Source organism: Mustela nigripes, chromosome 9 (genome assembly GCF_022355385.1).
Source record: "Mustela nigripes isolate SB6536 chromosome 9, MUSNIG.SB6536, whole genome shotgun sequence".
Taxonomy (NCBI): domain Eukaryota; kingdom Metazoa; phylum Chordata; class Mammalia; order Carnivora; family Mustelidae; genus Mustela; species Mustela nigripes.
Window position 1 is genome coordinate 62,414,239 of NC_081565.1, and position 23,123 is coordinate 62,437,361.

General features: G+C 37.6%; 1 protein-coding gene across 1 annotated transcript; it reads right to left on the reverse strand.

Moving 5' to 3' along the window:
* Positions 1-554: 554 nt before the first annotated feature.
* LOC132024741 (zinc finger protein 658-like) lies at positions 555-22,487 on the reverse strand. Its single transcript, XM_059411686.1, is given in 6 exon segments — positions 555-4,000; positions 4,003-6,845; positions 14,485-14,580; positions 14,879-15,005; positions 19,901-19,959; positions 22,316-22,487. Coding segments are annotated over 5 exon segments (3,129 nt in total). The 5' UTR covers positions 19,916-19,959; positions 22,316-22,487; the 3' UTR covers positions 555-3,952.
* Positions 22,488-23,123: the final 636 nt, after the last annotated feature.

The window sequence follows — 23,123 nt, forward strand, 5'->3', positions numbered from 1 at the left end:
TTCCACCCCTCTAAGCTTTACCTTTTTCTTCTACTATCATAGATTTTAGTTGACTGGACATGTTATACCTCTATTGTTATATAGGTTAACGTAATGATCTGGGTTGATTAGCTCATGAAATACAGTTTCTTTCAGTCCTTTTATTAATCAAAGTCCAAACTCTAGGAACTAAATGGAATATAAGAATTGGGCACCACTATGCCAATGAATATGAAGATAAAATTCTGAAGCTAAATCTTTGGGGGCAAAGGGCAATGATTCATTAATATTCTAATAAACACTAAAAATAAAAAAAACTGGACTGTGAGCTGGATCAGTGTGAAGTTTTTAAATTCTGGGTGTTATAATTTTTAACCTATCAACATTTATATTGTTTCCAACATTAAATTCAGAAATACATAAAAATTCTTAGATTATGTACAGTGTGATACACTAATAGCTTAAAAATTTTTACCAAGTAGCACAGATCTCACCTACCCGTGCTTTTGTGGGATATGACCTAAACCAAGTGATCAAGCTTAGCATTACCAGTGATTACTCATATTGACAGCATATACTATTAATATGATGAGCACAGCATTTTATTTCTGTGGTCTTCCTACAAAACAACACAAAAACACAAAACAAATCCATAATACCATTGCAATCATTTAAAAAATATGAGAAACCTAAATTGAGGGGTATTCCATAAAATAAATGACAAGTACTACTGAAAACAGTCAAGGATACTAAAACACCAAAGGTCTATGAAACTGTCACAGATCAGCAAAAGATAAGGAGTCATGACTATTAAATGTCCTGTGGTGTCCTGGATGGGATCTTGAAATATAAAAATATGATTGAAATGTAAAAGTATTAGGGAAAGGGGTGACTGAGTGACTCAGTCAGTTGAGCATCCAACTCTTGGTTTCGGCTCAGGTCATAATCTCACACTGTGGGATTGAGCCCTGTATCAGGATCTGCAGTCAGTGTGGAGCCTGTTTCAGATTCTCTCTCCCTCTCCTTACCACTTGCTGTCTCTCAAATAAATAAAAACATTAGGGAAAAACCAGTGCAATCTGAAAAATGATGTTTAAAAAATGATGTTTAATAATGGATCAGTATCATTACTTAGTTAAGACAAATATACCAGAGTAAAATGTTAGTAAGAGAAACTGGATGAGGAGTATAAAGTATTGGTAATTGTTTTGAAGATTTTATTTATTCACTTGACAGACAGAGACCACAAGTAGGCAGAGAAGCAGGCAGATAGAGAGGAAGGGAAGCAGGCTCCCTGCTCAGCAGAGAGCCCAATGTGGGGCTCAATCCCAGAACCCTGAGATCATGACCTGAGCTGAAGGCAGAGGCTTTAACCCACTGAGCCACCCAGGCACCCCAGTGTTGGTAACTTTTATTTAAATCTAAAACTATTCTAAACTGAAGTTAATTTCTGAACAGTACTCCAGGTTTGATCATCTCTTTCATATATAAAAATCAGGCATGAGAAAGTTCTTTTTTTTTTTTTCCTATCATTTACCTTTGAACATTGTGCATTAAGCTCAAATTGCATCAAAGTGTCAGAGACTGAGGGGATGCAAACACTTCCTCATCTGCTGGAACCTCCTTGCCACAACGAGTGCTGATTCAGTGCCTGGTGTACTAGCCCTGGTGGTGTGATATTACAGCGTTTATCCAATGGTGGGCTCTTAGTAGTGGCTCTTTTCCTTGGCAGTGATGCTGCTAAGTGGTAACAACCCAGTCTCAAAGAAGTACCTGTTCTGTAATTAATGCTAAATGTATGCCACCATTTCCCCTCAAACAATATCAGCAGGGGATTGGGAATAGAAATCACTCAGGCAATCAACTGATTTATTGTCCTCATGCTCAATCTGCCAGATCACATTTGCAGAAAGCAACATGCCCAGAGCTGAGAAATTTTGTGGTTCAGGTTTTTAAAAATGAGAACGACATTTACTTTCTTCTCTACTGACCAAATCATGTAGCCACAAATGATGACAGACTGACCAATATTTTCTTGGCTAAAACTACACAACACTAAAATATTCCTTCAAAAGTTAGTCTGGGGTGCCTGGGTGGCTCAGTTGGTTGGGCAACTGCCTTTGGCTCACGTCATGATCTTGGAGTCCCAGGATCAAGTCCCACATCGGGCTCCCAGCTCCATGGGGAGTCCACTTCTCCCTTCTCAGCTCTCATGTTCCCTCTTACTCTCTCTCAAATGAATAAATAAAATCTTTTGAAAAAAAAAAAAAAACTTAGTCTGCTTTTTAATACTAATGTGATACTTACAACATCAAAGTAGCCTTTTTCATTCCAATTCCAAAACCTGCTGTCCAAGCAGTATAAAAAGAATAGTTTGCAATGCTGCATAAGGTGCATAATGTGAGCACACATTATGAGGTTGGAAAAAGATCCTACACAAGATGTGTAGGCTATATGAATACAAGAAGAGTAAAAATATACTGTCCTTTATAATTACACAATACAAAATAAACCATTAGTGGGATGTAATGAAGGCCAAAAAACATGTAAGAATCAACCAGCCCACCTACCCATAGATACAAATACACAAGGAAACTTTGAAAATCTTAGGGATCTCCAATATCCTAGAAAAACAGGGCCACACTATCAGACAGACACAGCACGCAGGCCAAAATTTCATAGCATCAACAGCATCAAGCAGAAGGAAGCCAAAAGAACCTAAACCATAACTCAAAAAAGTGGACAGGTTCCAGAACAAGTTTGGCTGCTGCCTTCTACTAGAACTCAGCAGCAGTAATGAATTCTGTTACATAAACTGATACAGATATACCATATAGCCCAGAGACTAGCCACAAACATTTACTGTTATTGTCCACAGAATTCAAATTATTCCTCCATTTTTAAAACTTCACATTCCAAGGTGAATTCATGTATAGAATATTTTATTATATATTTTCTATAAAACTTGGTGTTACATATATACCACAAATTTAGGTACATCAGTTCTAGGTGAAGATTTTATCTTCAATTCTGAAATATACATTTCCTCAGGAAAAAAAATTATCTGAAGCAAACTTTCAATATTTGTTTAAAAATATCATTTAATAAGATGTAAGATTTTGGTCAAATCTTAACTATCTGATATTTAGTGTGTAGTAAAGGGTTTTGTATTTTTCCCTGAGATTTCTGTAATTTTTAATGAAAGCTTCCAAACAGGATATTGACAGTTTTCTTCCTCATGTGAAGTCTCCAATGTATAATGACAGGCTGAATGACATTCATAGGGTTTTGTCCCATAGTTAAAAGAGTTAACTAAGCTATGTGCATTTAACCAACAGAACAAAATCCTCAAAAGTTCAACAGAGTACAGGGGCACCTGAGTGGCTCAGCTATTAAGCATCTGCTTTCAGCTCAGCGTCCTGGGATAGATCCCCACATCAGGCTCCCTGCCCTTCGGGAAGTCTGCTTCTCCCTCTCTGGCTTCCTCTGCTTGTATTCCCTCTCTCATTCTCTCTCTCTGTGTCAAATAAATAAATATTTGGAAAAAAAAAAGTTCAACAGAGTACTGTGTGTGTGTGTGTGTGTGTGTGTGTGTGTGTGTGTGTTTTAAGCCAACTTGTGAAGATCTGTTAGCGGAGAACTATTTCACCCAGTTATTCAGATTTTGGCTTCTTTCACATTGTGCTCTATCATGTTTAATACACATGCCAAGTCTGCCCTGGAAATACCTCTATCCCAACATAACAGGACAGAAAGAATATAAGGTAACTTTGCAGTCTGGACTTAGCTTAAATGTAATAGTGTCATATTCCATGACCAGTATCACTCAAATGAAAGACTCGAAAATTAGACAAACTATGTGCCTAGTGGAAAAGGAAATGTTTAAGGGACACAGTCTGCCAGTCTGTGACATGAGCTTTTTTTTACTGTGTGATATCAATAAAGGTATGAATCCCTTCAGGACTTCCCCAATTCACCATATGTAAGGGTTTCCTCTCTGGTGTGCATTCTGGTGTGATGTACCCTAAGAGCTGCCTTACGGATAAAAGTTTTCCTGCATTCATTACATTCATAGGGTTTCTCTCCCGTGTGAATTCTCTGGTGTACTTTGAGAGTTGAATTTTGTGCAAAAGCTTTCCCACATTTATTACACTCATAGGGTTTCTCCCCTGTGTGAATTCTCTGGTGTGCACTAAGGTGTGACTTCTGGGAGAAAGTTTTCCCACATTCATTACATTCATAGGATTTTATACCTGTGTGAGTTCTCTGATGGACTCTGAGGGTTGAATTATGGGCAAAAGGTTTCCCACATATATTACACTCATAGGGTTTCTCCCCTGTATGAATTCTCTGATGTGCAATAACATATGACTTCTGGGAGAAAGTTTTCCCACATTCATTACATTCATAGGGTTTCTCCCCTGTTTGAGTCCTCAGATGTGCCTGGAGGTGTGATGTCTTGGAGAACGTTTTCCCACACTCATTACACTCATACGGTTTCTCCCCTGTGTGAATTCTCTGATGTGCCCTGAGGGCTGAATTATCAGTGAAAGTTTTCCCACATTCCTTGCATTCATAAGGTTTCTCCCCTGTATGGATTCTCTGATGTGCACAGAGGTGTGTTCTTTGGGAGAAAGTTTTCCCACATTCATTACACTCATAGGGTTTCTCTCCTGTGTGAATTCTTTGATGGACTATGAGGGCTGCCTTATAGATAAAAGTTTTCCCACATTCATTACATTTATAAGGTTTTTCCCCTTTGTGAATTCTCTCATGTCCACTGAGGTATGATTTCTGAGAGAAGGTTTTCCCACACTCGCTACATTTGTAAGGTTTTTCCCCTGTGTGAATTCTCTGATGTGTAATGAGATGAGTTTTCTGTGAAAAAGTTTTCCCACATTCATTACATTCATAGAGTTTTTCCCCTGTATGAATTTTCTGATGTGCTCTGAGAGCTGAATTATGGGCAAATGTTTTCATACATTCATTACATTCATATGGTTTCTCCCCTGTATGAATTCTCTGATGTACTCTGAGAGCTGAATTATGGGCAAAAGTCTTCTCACAGTCACTACACTCATAGGGTTTCTCCCCTGTATGAATTCTCTGATGTGCTCTAAGGGCTGAATTGTGGGCAAAAGATCTCCCACAGTCATTACATTCATAGGGTTTCTCCCCTGTATGAATTCTCTGATGTGCTCTAAGAACAGATATATGGGCAAAGGACCTCCCACATTCATTACATTCATAGGGTTTCTCCCCTGTGTGAATTCTCTGATGTGCTCTGAGGGTTGAATTATCAGCAAAAGTTTTCCCACATCCATTACATTCATAGGGTTTCTCCCCAGTATGGATTCTCTGATGTGCACTAAGGTGTGTCTTGTGAGAGAAAGTCCTCCCACATTCAGTACATTTGTATGGTTTTTCGCCTGTGTGAATTCTCTGATGTGTTCTGAGATGTGATGTCTTTAAAAAAGTTTTCCCACATTCAATACATTTGTAGGATTTCTCCCCTGTGTTAATTCTCTGATGTTCTTTGAAATGTACTATCTTGGAGAATGTTTTCCCATGTGTATTATTTTGACAGAGTTTCATCCCTGTATATGTTCTTTGGTGTACTATGAGAGCAGGCTTCTTGTAAGGTTTCCCATATCCACTGTTATCATAATCCTTTGTGCGAAATGTCAGATTTTCATGGATGTTTGACTTTTGGCAGAAAGTTTTCCCACATTTATTACAATTATAGAGACTGACCCTCATATCAGTTCCAGGATAATGAATAGGGTGTGAACTTGAACAAAAAGAGTCCCCACATTCCTCAGGTTTCTCCCCTGATTGGGTCCTCCGATGATGAATGAGTTGTGCTTTCTGGTAAAAGGATTTCCTGCATTCATTACATTCAAATGACTTCTCTCCAGTTTCATTTTGCTGATGTACACGGATAGCTGAGTTTTGATGGAAGGACCTCCCATATTTATCACATTGGTAGGGTTCCTCTTCTGTGTGAGTTCTCTGACATACTATAAGGTTTAATTTCTGGTAGAAGGCATTTATACATCCATTAAATGCACAAGATTCATCTTTAATTTGTGTCTTTTTTTGTACTGTGTGGGTTGAGCTTGGGATCATGTTTTCATCACATTTACTGCTTGCAAAAGCACCCTGTTCTTTAACAGTTCTCTGAGATTGAGTGAGAGACAAGATCCTGCTGAAGTTATTCCCACTCTCAATATATTCAGAGTTTGTCACAGCCATGTGAACCTTATTGTAATTCACAGTGGTGGTTTTGTCGCAGGATTTCCCACATTCAGACAGATCAAAGCATTTCTCTATTGTGCCAGTTCTCATGTAGTTAAGTAAAGTTGCTTTATCACAGGTTTTCCTAAGTTCATCACCCTTATACGATTCCTCTCCTATAATAACGAGAGTCCTACCATGTAAAACTTTCCCAAATTCATTACATTCAAAAGACTGCTCCAGGCTTTGAAGTTTCTGATGATCTTTCCTATTAATGAGAGGTTTCATGTTTCTATTATAATCATAACGTTTCTCTCTAGTATGAGTTTTCTCATCTTTAATATCAAGCTGCAACTTTTCGCAAACATTCATGTAATCAGCCTTATTTCTTGAATAGTTTCTATCACAAATAATTAATTCAGAAACAACTTGCAAATTCATTCTACATGAGTCACATTTACAGGAAATTTTTTCAGAAGAATTTGGAATTATATCCAGAATAAATGGTTTTTCTAAAACTTTCTGCCCATCTTTACTCAATGTTTTGTTATCAGTGAATATTACTTGCCACAGAGGTTTCTCTCGTTTTTCCTGGTTCCCCTCAATGTGAATATCAACACTGAAATATCCTAAAATGAGAAAAATTGGAAACATCTTTATATCTTGTATTTCTTACAGAGAGTAACTTACAGCCATTATTGTTATGTATTGTATTCTATTACAGGTCACATTTCCAAAGATCAATAATTCACACACATAGAGAAAAGCCAGATATACTTCTTCCACATCCTTGGAAAACAGGTATTATTTCCAGTGCTGACCAATAATGAGTAGCTAGTTCCTTTCTTCCCAAGTCCTCCCTTTTACAATGAACAAATCTCTGGACAAGCAATAAATCAGTAACTAAATCAATAGTAAGTCAGTAAGATGCTACAAAATGGAATGTGTACTTTGGAACTAAAGAAATGACAGAGCAGAGGATTCCAAGGCTGTTCTCTCTGCTTCCCACATATCTTATATGGGGCACCAGAGTGTTGGAAAAGGCTGCAATCCAAAGTCAACAATATACACAACAAAAAGAACTACAAGAAAAGCCTGTTCCTTCTAGCCAAAGGTCTGAAAAAAAAGGTGGTTTAACAGAAAATCTTTTTCACAATACCCACCCTGCTCGAGCCAAACAAAAATAGGTGTAACTGGGAATGAAAGTTCCACTGTCACAGGTATTAAAGACTGGATACTCTTAGAAAACTTCTTTCCATGAGCCAAAACTAAGAGCTCACTAGAAAGATCATGAAAAATCCTAGAACATTCGACTTACAGAACATTCAGGGATGTTAATAGCAACCACACCCAAAATTCTTCCTGGAACCACATTCCTATCAATTCTATGGGATCCATGATAGCAACAGCAATAAATCTGTTGTTTTAGGGCACTTATGGCAATACAGCAGGTAGGGGAAGGAAAGAAGAGAAAAGAGGCAGGAATACTACAATATTACAGCTATAAGGGATGAAACAGCATTTGGAATAACTATGCTCTCAAAACCCAAGAATGCAGTACATTTAAAAAACAGTTTAATTTACATTACTCTCAATATTCTTTACAGATTCTCTCACATAAAACATTCATCACAGCAGACTGCATTCTATACTGCAAGAAAAATCTTCACAAATATAAAAGAACAGAAATCAAAGTATAACCTCAGGCCATCAAGAAATTATACTAGAAATCAGTAACGAAAAGTCACCTGGAGAAACACAGAATATTTATAAATTAATATACTTCTAATTAACCCACTGGTCAAAGAGAAAATTTCACAGAAAATTAATGTAGAATTGAAAGAAAACAAATAATATTTAGGACATACAGAAATTTGTGGGATGGAGCTAAAGTAGTGCTTAGAGATAAATTTATAGCTTAAAATTTTTTATATTAGAAAAAACTTCAATCAGTTACCCAGTTCCACCTTAAGAAACTTGACAAAGAGAACAAATTAAATCTAAAAAAAGCAGAAGGAAGAAAATAATAAAAACTAAAGAAAATGAAACTGAAAATGGGAAGCAGAGAAAACTCAATCAAACCAAAGCTTAGTTCACTGAAGATTTTTTTTAAATGATTTAAATGAAAAGAGGAAAAAAAGAGAAGACACACAGTATTTATATCAGAAAAGAGAGAAGACAGGATATAAATACTGATACAATAGATACTAAAAAGATAAAAGAATATTAGGGGAAACTCTGTGTCCATATATTGACTATTAAAATGAAATAGATAACTTTCTTTAAAAAAACAAAAACTACCAAATTCATTCAAGAAGGAAGATAGAACTTGGTATAAGATATAACAGATCAATATCTATTCAAGAAATTGAATTATGTAGTTAACAAACACATTGCACCAAGATGTTGCTTCAGGATTAGAAGGCAGTAACTAATGAATTCTGCCAAATGTTAAACAAAACAAAACAAAACAAAAAAACAAAAACAAAACAATGTTAAATAATTTCTTCTGGAAAATACAAGAAACCTACAGACCAATATCCCTCATAGCATAAATGTAAAACTTCTAATAACCCCCCCCCCCAAAAAAAACCAGGGGCACCTGGGTGGCTCAGTGGGTAAAGCCTCTGCCTTCAGCTCAGGTCATGATCCCAGGGTCCTGGGATCAAGCCCCGAATCGGGCTCTCTGCTCAGCAGGGAGCCTGCTTCCCTTCCTCTCTCTCTGCCTGCCTCTCTGCCTACTGGTGATCTCTGGCAAATAAATAAATAAAATCTTAAAAAAAAAAAAAAAAACTCAGCCACAGCAACTTTTCCCTAGAAACATCACCAAAGATAAGGGAAACATGGGCAAAAATGAACTATTGGGACTTCATCAAGATCAAAAGCTTTTGCACAGCAAAGGAAACAGTCAACAAAACCAAAACACAACGGACAGAATGGGAAAATAACATATCAGATAAAGGGCTAGAATCCAAAATCTGTAAGAACTTATCAAACACCCAAAGAACAAATAATCCAATCAAGAAATGGGAAGAGGACATGAACAGACACTTCTGCAAAGATATCCAAATGGCCAACAGACACATGAAAAAGTGCTCAACATAACTCCACATCAGGGAAATACAAATCAAAACCACAGTGAGATACCACCTCACACCAGTCAGAATGGCTAAAATTAATTAGTCAGGAAACAACAGGTGTCACAATAGCCAAACCATGGAAAGAACCTAGATGTCCATCAACAGATGAATGGATAAAGAAGAAAGAAAATTAATGTACACACACACACACACACACAGAGAGAGAGAGAGAGAGAGAGAGAGATACTATGCAGCCATTAAAAAAACCCCAAACTTTGCCATTTGCAATGATGTGGATGGAACTAGGGAGTATTATGCTAAGTGAAGTAAGTCAGTTAGAGAAAGACAATTATCCTATGATTTCTCTGATATGAGGAATTTGAGAGGCAGGGTCGGGGTTCATGCAGGGACAGGAGGGAAAAATGAAACAAGATGGGAGGACCAAGAAGGGAGAAAAACTACAAGAGACTCTTAATCTCAGGAAACAAACTGAGGGCTGCTTGGGGGAGAGGAGGGCTGGAAGGGATGGAGTGGACAGGTGATGGGAGGGTATGTGCTATGATGAGTGCTGTGAATTATGTAAGAATAATGATTCACAGACCTGTACGGGGCAACTAATACATTATATGTTAATTTTAAAAAACAACAGAGCAATAAAGAAAATGTAAAAAAGAAATGATATATCAGGATCAAGGGGGATTCATACCAAGAATACAAACTGTTGAGATATTTAAAAGTCAATGTAATCCACCATATTAATCATCTAAAGAATTAAAATCACATAATCAAATAATTTAAGGCAAAGATATTTCACAAATTTCAAAATCAATCCATTAACCTACTGTAAAGGGAATTTACAAAAAGCCTATAGCGAACATTATGGTTAAGAGACTGAATACTTGGAGCACCTGGGTGGCTCAGTGGCTTCTGCCTTCAGCTCAGGTCATGATCTCAGGGTCCTGGAATCAAGCCCCACATTGGGTTCTCTGCTCGGCAGGGAGCCTGCTTCTCCCTCTTTCTGCCTGCCTCTCTGCCTACTTGTGATCTCTCTGTCAAATAAATTTTAAAAATCTTAAAAAGAAAAGAGAGAGAGGGGCACCTGGGTGGCTCAGTGGGTTAAAGCCTCTGCCTTCAGCTCAGGTCATGATCCCAGGGTCCTGGGATCAAGCCCCGCATCGGGCTCTCTGCTCAGCAGGGAGCCTGCTTCCTCCTCTCTCTCTCTGCCTACTTGTGATCTGTCTCTGTTAAATAAATAAAATCTTTAAAAAAAAAAAAAAGAGAGAGCTTGAATACTTAAATTCTAAGATTGGAAAAATATGGGTGTCTAGCCTCAGCACCTCCATTCCATACTGTACTTGAAGTTCCCACCAACACAGTACAGCAAGAATAGAAATAAAGATACAAAATCGATAGAGAGAACCACAGAAAGATCTTTTAAAAAGCTCCTTTATAAGTGGCAAAATACAAGGCAAGGGCAAAATACAAAGGCAAAATACAAAGCTGATACACAAAAGCCAATCATGTACAAACAATTATCACTGTAATTTTAAATCAGAAAAAGAATATAATTTACCATGGTGCTAAAAACAAACCCCAAAACAGTTGGTATCTATATTCCAAGAACCACTGATAAAAGGAATAAAATAAATTACAAATAAAGGGAGATGTGCATTTCTTTATGGATCAGATTTTAAGATGTTAAATCTCTGGGGGTGCCTGGGTGGCTCAGTGGGTTAAGCCTCTGCCTTCGGCTCAGGACATGATCAAGGCCCACATCGGGCTCTCTGCTCAGCGAGGAGCCTGCTTCCCCCTCTCTCTCTGCCTGCCTTTCTGCCTACTTGTGATCTTTCAAATAAAGAAATAAAATCTTAAAAAAAAATGTTAAACCTCTTTAATTTGATCTATAATCAATACAATCCCAGTTGAAAAGCTGGCATGCTTTTTTTAAATATCAAAAAGTTCACTTTAAAATTTATAAAGAAGAAAGTTGGTGGACATTTCAAGGTCTGATTAAGAACTTACAAGAACTGGGGTGCCTGGGTGGCTCAGTGGGTTAAGCCTCTGCCTTCAGCTCAGGTCATGATCTCAGGGTCCTGGGATCAGGCCCCGCATCTGGCTCTCTGCTTGGCAGGGAGCCTGCTTCCCCCTCTCTCTCTCTGCCTGCCTCTTTGCCTACCTGTGATCTCTGTCAAATAAATAAAATCTTTTTTTTTTTTTAAGATTTTTTCTTTATTTATCTGACAGAGATCACAAGTAGGCAGAGAGGCAGGCAGAGAGAGAGGAGGAAGCTCTCTGCTCTGCAGGGAGCCCGATGTGGGGCTCGATCCCAGAACCCTGGGATCATGACCTGAGCCAAAGGCAGAGGCCCAACCCACTGAGCCACCCAGGTGCCCCAAATAAATAAAATCTTAAAAAAAAAAAAAAAAGAACTTCCAATAATAAAGTTAATGTATCGGCATAAGGATACATAGACGTATTAAAAAATACAGATACCACAGAAATACAGTCTAACATGTACAGAATATAATTCTATAATTCTATAATTTCTTGGTCTTCCAGTTTATTAATTTTTAATTTCACTTTTAAATTCTCCTTGTGTTAGTATATTTTTACTGTTCTTGCTTAATTACAAAACTACCATTTTAACTCTGTTCACTAACTTAGCTATAGCCTAAGGTTTATAATGCACACATTTATAAACGTCACACAATTTTGGACTTGATGGCCTTTTTTATACATTGTTTAAAAGAGATAATTTTAAAATATCCATGTTAAGAGTTTTTTGTTTACTCATCTTATTAATTTCTAGCTTTATCAAAATATGTTGAGAATATTACTTATGGGATTCTAAACTAAACTTACTAAATTTAACTGGTTTTCTTTATAGATTAACAATATATTTTCACTATCTTATGATTAACCTATGGGAAGGTGAAAGGTTTGTTCTTTGATCAGGATACACATACAAATACACGGTTCACTTTTTTAAAAAGATTTTATTTACTTGAGAGAGAGGGAGAGAAGGAGCATGGGGAAGGAGCAGAGAGAAAGGGAGAATCACACTCCCTGCTGAGCTGGGAGCCCAACACAGAGCTCCATCCCAGAACCCTGAGATCATGACCTGAGCCGGAGGCAGATGCTTAACTGACTGAGTCACCCAGGCACCCCGAGTTCACTCTAATATAAATATTATTTACATCCCATATAGGCATACTTACTTAGTGTTCATAGTATCTTTAATCAGATGAGGCACATTATTATCTCCTAACCCTAGTGAATTTTAAATTCTTAGACCTCATTATTTTGTGTTTTATGATAGATAGTAGGATACTGTTTGGTGCAGTCATTCAAATGCTTAAGGGTTTACTTTAACCTGTGCTATTGAAAAAAGGGCTGTCTTTTAAGTTAATGCATTCACTTATTTATTATTTATGAAGATTTTATTTATTTATTTGAGAGTCAGAAAGCATGAGGAAGGTGTGGGGCAGAGAGAGAGGGAGAAGCTGGCTCCCCACTGAACAGGGAGTCTGGCAGGGGGTTCAATCCCAGGACCCTGAGAGGATGACCTCAGCTGAAGGCAGATGTTTAACTGGTAAGCCACCCAGGCACTCCTAAGTTACTCCATGTACTGTCTACATTCAAACCTGAATAATATGAAACTCTAAATTATTTCATTTTTGACTGAATAACTTTACTATTCTTTTACTGCAATCTTTCAAACATACTTATTTCTTTTAGGCAACCAATAAGATCAAATCACTTATATACACTGACTAGGAAATATGCTTAATCTAAAAATTATGCTATCTGACTCAACAGCTTCACAACAAAAACTTTCAGTAAACACATTTAGGATGATTTCACTCTTTTGCTCTAAGAATTCTTTGAAACTCTAATTTTTAAAGTTCCTGAATTTATCAGTTTACACCAAATACCAGTAAGTATATGAAAAAAAATACTTGACATCACTAGTGACCAGGTATGTTGTTATGGAATGAATTATACCTCCCCCACAAATTCCTATGTTGACGCCCTGGCCCTCAATGTAACCGTAATTGATGGTAAGGCCTTTGGGGAAGTTAAGACTAACTGAGTTCATCAGGGTGGGGATCGATGAACTTACAGGCTTGGTGTCCTTGAAAGAATAGGAAGAGATACCACAGCTCTCTCTCCATGAAAGCACAGAGGAAAGGCCATAGGGGTCATGGTCAGTAGAAGACAGGAAGAAGCATCACCAGAAATTAAACATGTTGGCAGCCTGATGTTGGACATTCAACTTCCAGAACTATGAGAAATAAATTTCTACTATTTAGGCCACCCAGACTATGATATTTATTATGCCAGGCCAAATGACTAGTACAAAAATACACATCAAAACTTCAGTGATATACCATTTCACATCTACTAAGATGGCTAGAATAAAAAAGTCTGATAATACTAAGTGTTGGTGAAGGTGTAGAAAAATTAGAACCTTCATATGCTGTCACTAGGAATGAAAAAAAAAATAGGCAGGCACTGTGGAAAATAGTCTTGAAATTCTTGAAACAGTTATCACACAACCCAGCCATTTGAATCAAGTACAACTCAGTAAGAGAAATTAAAACGTTATGTAAAAAAAAAAAATCTGTGCAAAAACTTGTAAATGAATGTTTCTATTAGCATTACTCAATAGCCAAAAGGAAGAATCCTAAATGTCAACTGAATGAAGAATGGACAAACAAATGTGGCAAATATATGCAATGAGACATTATTTTGCCATACAAAGGATGAATCAAGTACTGATATATAAGAACCTTGTAATCCTATGTGAAAGAAACCTATCATTAAAGACCAAATGTGACTGCATTTACATGAAATGTCTGCAACAGGCTCATCCATAAAGACAGAAAGTAGATTAGTGATTGATAGGGCTGCAGAGGAAGAGAGGATACCGAGGTAATAACTAAAAGGTATGAGGTCTCTTTCTGAGATGATGAAAATGGAGTGTGGTGATATTTATACATATCTGTGAATATATGAAAAGCCACTGAATCGCACCCTTTAATGGGTGGATTGTACGATATGTAAATAGTATCTCAATAGAGCTGTTTAAAAGGGTAAAACAAACAAACAAACAAGCAAAACTTTCAAAGGTATTCCCCTAAAAGTTTAACTACCCCAAGTGTTTCATCTGTCAGTGCTCACTCACCTGGGTACCTCTGGTTTAGGAATTCTTCCTCTAAGGACCAGGGCTCTTCTCCTTGCTCCAATTTGAAGATCATCTCAGGTTTGATGGTGTAACATCCTGTAAACATGACAATTGAGGAGATATATATATATATACCAGATCCATGGGCTTTTTGGTTTCTAAAAGTGGTGAAAGATATAGCAACAAGAGCAGCAAAATAAATGTGCATATTTGAAGTACTCCGTGGGAAAGTCATAACATAAACATTGTGTCTATTTCCTAAAGGCTTCAGGTACCTTAGACCTCCTGCTCAAAAGCCAGTACAACATTAATCTCTACAAGGAGTCGATGTACCTTGATAACTTAAAAAAAGGAAATTTAATTTAGACAAAGACCCATAATAAGGTCTGCTTACCCACTGAGATGAGGTGGCTATAGTTCTCTAGCATCACATCTCTGTACAGGGTCCTTTGAGCAGGGCTCATGTACTGCCATTCATCCTGGGTAAATTTGACAATCACATCTTCAAATGACATGGATCCCTATAACAACACAGTTTCTTCAAAGATTCCAAATCATATGACAAGGAAAATATCTTTGAGAACAACTACTTTTTACTCTTAAGCTCTAAAAGATATGGTTATCAAATACACCTATTTCTGACCTAATTTTGTCTTTAACTGGAGAAGTGTTCAGTTAAAAAGGTTTTTAACGTCCTATAATTCCTTTATATGTTTATGAACTATAGATTTTTTAAGACAAAAAATTCAATGTAAAGAGTTCCTACAACTCTTCCTCTTCATCCCAAGGTACTGTGGGTATTCTAGAGAATTCTAAGACGTTCGCTCCCTCCTCAGACATCATCATCGTAAATAATGGGAGACAAAGAAAATACACGTAAGCTTTGAAGATATTTTACATTATATACATTATATGTATATAAACACGTATATAAAGATATATAAATCTAGAGCTCATGAAGAGCGAAGAACAATTTACCAAGGATTTGGAATTACAGAGACCAATATAAGTGATATTATTTACACTGAAGTAACAGCAATGAATATAACGATAGGGATTTAATTACAGAGTAGCAGCAGCAACCAATTTGATAACTACTTCCTTGTACAACTTGTACAACTGTACACTTGTACAATTTGTACAATTTTATAATTACTTTCTTGTACAACCACCCAGTCTAACTAAATGAGCAGCTTCTGGAATGTCGATGCCAAACACTGACATTCAGGAAACAAAAGGGAAAAAAAACGTGTTAGAAGTTCTAGTAAGACAGATCTGTCCATGTGGCTCCTGAATGGTCTGTAAACATAAAGCTGGAACCATCCCTTAAACTAATATACATATGGTTTTAGATTACAGAGGGAGGTCAAAGGATGAAGACAAGCATTTAGGAATTACTAGCAACTTAGGTGGTAAAATTTTAAAAGGCAATCAGACAGCAACTCGAGCTATATGCTATATATCCTATATGGAACTGAAGAAAGAAAATACCAAAAGGCATTTAGGGAAGCATGAATATTAAAGAGGCTGGCAGAAAAAGTATAGATAGGCCACAAAGCCAAAGAAAAAGCTTTCTGAAAAGTAGTAAGAGTCAGGAAAGAGTAGAATCTTGGAAAATGCAAAAAGGGAAAACTTCCGCAACAAAACACCTCAAAGGTGCTAGGAAGAGGAGGAATTGGGGAGTTGCTATTCAACAGGTATAAAGTTTCAGTTATGCAAAGTCATTAAGTTTCAGAGATCTGCTACACAACATCATCCCTACAGTTAACAGTATAGTATTATACACATAAAAATGTGCTGAGAGTAGATGTTAAGTATTCTTATCACAATTAAAAGTAGAAAAGAAAGGGAAGAAAACTAAGAGATAAAAGGACAGAAACAAGTTTCTTTTTTCCCCTCAGTGTTATGTATCCAATTATTTGTTCATTCATGTCTTCAGTTTTACTAAGTGAGTACCTCCTGCATGTGAAACTCAGTAGTAATAGCTAAACAAACTAAAACAAATAAATAAAAGAACAGGAACATCTCTCATAAAATTTAATCTAAAAAAGATAAAAAGAAAAGGTAATTATATTCTCCAAAACTAAAAAAATTAGAAAAGTTGCACTGCTTTCATTTTTGTTTATCTCTTTAATATATGACTTAATAAGATCAATCAGATTAAAAAAAAAAGCTAACAAGTGACATAAATCAAACTGGCTAAGTAAGGATCCAAAAAATTCTCTCCTTCATAAAAAACTATGAAGAAACTGGCAAAAACGGGTGCCTGGGTGGCTCAGCTGGTTAAGTGTCCAACTCTTGATTTTGGCTCAGGTCATGATCTCGGGGCTGTCAGATCAAGCCCCACATCAGGCTCCATGCTCAGAGCAGAGTCAGCAATGAGATTCTCTCTTTCCCCTCCCCACCCCCCAACACTCACATACTCTTTCGCTTTCTCAATAAATAAATAAAATCTTAAAAAAAAAACTAGCAAAAATTACAAAAATTAACAAAGTCTATCTTCAAAATGTTTATAAAAAACAAACAAAAACAAAACAGCTGAACCATAATAAGAATGGTGATACCCTGTTCCCATCCCTCTCTTTCCAACTCTGCAATAGTTTGACAACCAATGGTCTGCAGTCAGCAGCTGGCAACCACAAGTTGCTATTCAACAGGTATAAAGTTTCAGTTATGCAAAGTCATTAAGTTTCAGAGATCTGCTGCACAACATCATCCCTACAGTTAACAGTATAGTATTATACACATAAAAATGTGCTGAGAGTAGATGTTAAGTATTCTTATGACAATTAACCACAATTAACCACAACAGCAGAACTGGACTGGAGACCCATCAAAGCTTCATTCACAGAAAACTGTCAATATTTGGCCAGTTTGGTGATTTCCTGAAAGACCCCACTTATAAGGATACCTTTATTTGAGCTAACTCAGAGCTCAGTGTGAAAAGCCTTATCCTCACTCATCATTTGTCAAAAACTTAATGGCTACCTGAGGTGGTAGGTAACAGCTGAAGCAAATAATGACTTAACCAAGAAAATTGAAAGGAAAAGTTGGACAACGAGATGTCCATAAATGTTTCTGAAAAGCTCTGATATATTCCTGAGACTCAAGGAGGCTGCAAACTTGCAAAGGGCTGTGCATATGCCTAAGGTTATGTGCATACTCAAGAAAGCTATGAGAAGGCTCTGAGCTGTCACCCCTAGGTGACCTTGAGGTTTATCATTAGAAGGAAGTCTAAGCTAATGCAATTATAAATCATTTGTCTGGTGAAGAATTCCTTGATATGCACAGAGCCCCTTAGCAAAGACTGGGGACTCACTAATTCTAGGCATTCAGAGAAATTTCTGTAGATACTTCAACTATCAGATGAAAGAAACACAGGCTCTACAGAATTTTTTAAGAAGTCACTGAACAAATAAATTTCAACAATGACCCCTGTGGAGGAGAGAAATTCTGATTTCTAGAACTGGCACATTCTTCTATTTAAATGTCCTATTTTCAACAAAAAAGTTTAGTAAACAAGAGAAGAAACAAGAAAGTAAGGCCCATATGCAGAAAAGGTATAATCAATAGAAAATGCTCTTAAGGAAGCATACACTGAATTTACTAGACAATAACCTTAAGTCAGCCATATTAAGTATGGTCAAATATCTAGGGAAAAAAGTCCAAGGACTAAAGGAAAATAAAATATATTTCACTAAATGAAGGATATCAATAAAGAGATAGAAACTCAAGAGCTGATAACAATAATAACTAAATCAAAATTTCACCAAACGGATTCTACAGCAGATTTGAGCAGGTGAAAGAAAGACTGGACAACGGGGCGCCTGGGTGGCTCAGTGGGTTAAGCCACTGCCTTCAGTTCAGGTCGTGATCCCAGGGTCCTGGGATCGAGTCCCACATGGGGCTCTCTGCTGAGCAGAGAGCCTGCTTTCCTCTCTCTCTCTCTCTCTGCCTGCCTCTCTGCCTACTTGTGATTTCTCTCTGTCAAATAAATAGATAAAATATTAAAAAAAAAAAAAGAAAGACTGGACAATATGCCCACTGAAATTACACAGTATGAGAAAAAAAGAGAAAAATAATGACAAAAAAATAAAATATGGGATAGTATCAAGCAATAAAGACAGACAATACTGAAAGTAGTGACTCATCATGTACAATAGTATTAAAAGAACATTACTAATCAGAAACCATGGTGGACAGAAGACAGTGAAATGATACATGATAAATAAGTGGGGAAAAAAGTTGTCAACCAAGAATTGTATATCCAGCAAAAACAGAAAATTTAAAACCTTCCCAGATAAATAAAATTTGTCACAGCAGAACTGCCCTATAAGAAATAATACAGGGAGTGGTTCAGCAAATCTATACAGATAGAAAATAGATTAGCGGTTGCTTGGGGCTTGGAGGAAATGAGCAGATGACAAGGGATAAAATGCAGAGTTGCTTTTTAAGATGATGAAACTTTCTAAAATTGACTGTGGTGGTATTTGCACAAGTCTGTGAGTATATTAAAACACTGTTGAATTCTACACTTTAAATGGGTGAGCAGCATGGCATGTGAACTGAATCTCAATAAAGCTTAAAAAAAAAAAGACAATGAAACCAATCTAAGACTAACAGAGCAGATTAAAGGGCCAAGGTCAGAAACTGGGAATGAACCCCGTAAAATGACAAGAGAAAGAGATGACTCCAAAAAGATATCAGCACTGTAAGGATGGGGCCACTGGAGTGTGTCATGGTTACTAAGAAAGAAACTTGCCAGAAGGACAGAGTGAGAAGTAGAGGCAAATGCTACAGAGATGTCGGGTACAGAAATAATTGGACAAGACCCAATGGAGTTGATTATAATCAAGTCTCTGGTCACCAGATATAACAGGCAAGTGGGGAGAGAAACCAAAGCATTATGATTTTAAACTCCTGAGCAACCTGAAAATCATGGGTACTCAAAATATTTATGGAGATTAATTTTAAGGGATATTCAGCTGATTTGACAGAAAAAATATTTGAATTTCTGGAAAACAGAACTGACCAAGTTCATATTTAGCATTACATCTTCTACTTTTACTGAAGAACAAGAAGAGACAATGTTCTAGATTATTTTAGAATTATTACTGAAAAGTTGTTAACTAAACCTACTCAAAAAATAAAGATCATTTTTAACTTGAAATGTTTTACCATTCTATGAGGTATTGGTTTGCTTAATCTTCTCATCCACGCCAACCTTTAAAGCAGTACAGTTTGTTCGACATGGCTACCAAAATTCAGAAATAAATTTGGACCTCCAATTTCATATCCACATGCCACCTTTGCATCTAAATGCATCTGATTCATTTCTATTTCTACTTTTTCATGTTAATAGACTAAAACCCTTATAAAATCTACTATAAAAGAGACTATTAAAAATAGAACTTACCCGCACCATGTTCATTTTCTGCTGCTCCTTGAAGAATGTAAAGAAATGAAAAGGCTCAGCTGGGAAAGAGGAAGGAGAAATACGGTGATAAGAAACCTGGTCTGCCTTACAACTATTTTCATTTACCTAAAAATCTCATAACATCAGCTGGGAAAAAGGTTTCCCTATAGAAGAGTATCCTTTTGACATTCTTGAGAGGGAACAAGAAGGACCCCACAGAGGTAATACCTGAACAACTGCATCTGCGATATGATTATAGAGGCTTGACCTTGCATTTTCATTGCAGGGAAACTCATGTCAATGAATTAACAATTTATGTCCCCTTCTGACTAAGTAAGAACAAAAACAAAAAAGACAAAATAAAACAAAAGGATATTGGTTAAGCAACTTCAGGTATACAAAGGTAAAACCTTCTACCTTCATTTAAACTAATGATTGTTTGTTTGTTTGTTTGTTTAAAAAAAAAAAAACCGGGCTCCTTGCTTGGTAGGGAGCCTGCTTCTCCCTCTGCCTCTGTCTGCCTGTGCTCACTCTCTCCCCCTCTCTCTCTCTGATAAATAAATAAAATGTTAAAAAAAAAAAAAAAAAAAACCTACTTAAGATGGGATTGTTAATCAAATTTGTGTTGCCTTTACACCTTGAGCTTCCCCAGAAAACTTCAAAATAAAGATGGGATGCTTTACGAAAGAAATATTTTTCCTAACTTTTGTTCTAACTTGGTTGCAAATTCTAAAACAGACTTTTTAGTAAGATGCCTATAGTACTTAACTGTGTAAATAAACAGGACTATGCTTAAGTGCTTACTTCTACCCTGGGTTTCTTTACAGAAATCATTCATTTCAGACCCAACATTGTGAGCTTCCAAAGGAAAGAAAACTTTTGTTCTCCTATCCTTTTGTCATTCCCTAAACTTAGGAAAGAGAGAGCATCAGCGTAACTCTAGATGCCACATGTGGTAATGGACGTGGTATGCCAGCAGATCAGAATCTGGAAAGAATGAGGGGAGAGTGAAGGAAACTGGGTGCTGTTTCGGATTTCATCAGCTCTGTCTTATACCTTCCTTGGGCCTCATGTCCTTACCTGCCATCCAGTGAAGTGCCTTTTCCTGCACAACCTGAGAGCCACCCATCCCTTTCAATCTCGGGTTACTACCTTCTGCAAGCTGGTCCAGTGCCCACTGTCACACAGTTTGTGATGGTTTCTGTGTGTGATCATCAAGTCTGACTCATCTCATGCTTAACAGGGATCAAAAACTGCTTGTGGTGGAGCAAGTCAGGACCTGTGCCTTTCTTGAAATTTCTACCTCTGCTCTGAACCTCCAGTGAGCAATCTGTCAGAAGAGCTATTCTTCTAAATGATGATTGTTCTTAGTGCCCTTTTTTTCAAGTCTTAAGTTACTTTACTAGAGAGGGGCTGGGATCTGGGCCTGAGAAACAAATTCACCATATCTGAAACTTCCATTTAGCACTCTAAACCTGACTTTGGAATCCAATATAAGTTACCCAGTAACGTAGCCTTTAGCTGAATGCAACTACTACACCTGAAGTGTGGTTAATAATAATGTATCGGATATACTGAGTTAAACACATCAGTAGAACTAATTTCATCTCTTTCTTTTTATTATTGCTACTGAAATTTTTAAAAAATTATAGTTTCCATTATCTTTCTATTGGCCAGCACTGCATTATTAGATTATCAGACTGTGCCTTTGAGGAGGGAGACAGGTGCAATAAAGCTCAAGAATCTCTTGACCAGGGACTCTGAAAATAATCCACAAATCCCAGGATATATTTAACCACATTGTGAGACTCTGTCCATATTCACTTCACAATCACATTTCTGGAAATCTGGGGGCAGGCTATGCTTCTAAGAGCTCCGAAGGTTGCAAATCTGGGTTTGGGGCAGAAAGGATGCTGAGAGCAAGACTATGTAGGGAGTACAACCGACTTGTAATTACATCCAACCTCGTCCACCTACTAGTTTGTGCCCTGGTGTATATTATTCAGCCTCCAGTAACCTTTCACTTTTTAAAACGGCACAATTATAAGGGAAATTTTGAGGGTTAAGTAAAATACCAAAGGAAACAAAGTGTCTTGTGATAGCAGTTTACACACCGATTTTTACAAGCACTTCACGAAAAGCTTTGCAGATGACATCTTCTCAGAGTAATAACAAAAGCTGTTTGTAGCTTCATGTTCGTCGAAAACATTTTTATAAAGGTGAATGCCCTTCTCACTGCCTGCAGTCTCCGCACTCGGCGTCCGCGAGTACCTTCCTCAGACAGGGGCCGCAGCCCAAGCTGCGCCAGGGAAGCAAGCGAGCACCGAGGTCTCAAGCACACAAGGAGTGGGGGAGGGGAGGATCCGCCAGGAAATTCCCGGGACTTCGTCTCGCGCAAGCTGCACACAAACTTACCGGATTTGGCAGGGCCCCAGGCCTCCCGGAGATGTGTTCCTAGCGCTCCCACCCCCAGTGCAAAGCCTCCACTCCCGCAAACAGCCAAAGAAGCCGAGTTCCTGTCCTTTTTCAACCAAAGAAGACGGGCTGAAAGAAACAAGGGTGGATATGCGCTTGCGCAGAAAAAGCCAAGTCCCGTTCCCAGAGTGCTGTGCGGTAGGCCCATCACATTTAAGACTACATTTCCCATAAAACTTTGAGACCGCAGGAAGTAATTTTAGAAGCGTTTCCTCCTCAGTTAGTGAGTTGCGACACGACAGTGAGATTTGAACGTTGGAAGCTTTTCCTGAATCCTCAGATATTGTGTTTTAGACTTTAACCTTATGACCAGACAACATATTGCAAAATATGATTCTCGATTGGATGCTAGTGGGGAAAAAACAACAGTTGCAAGAGACTACAACTGGAGAAGCGAATACAGACTAGATATTAGAAATACAGAAGAGAATTACCATTACTTTTAGTGTATTTCATTTTTGGAGGATGGAGGAAATTGTTCTTATTTTTGAAGATACATACAGAAATATCATGTGGAGTTTGAAGGGAACGGGGAAGGGGGAAAGAAAAAAAGAAGAAGGGAAAGAAGGCAGACCATAGGAGACTCTTGAGTATGGAGAGCAGATTGGGAGTTGCTGGGGTGGGGGCGGGGGCGAGGGAGAGGTAGGCGGAAGATGGCCTGAATAGGTGATGGGTGTTGGGGAGGGCCCTTGTTGTGATGAACATTGGGTGTTGAGTGTTGGGGGAAGGGTGGGTGGGTGTGGGTGGG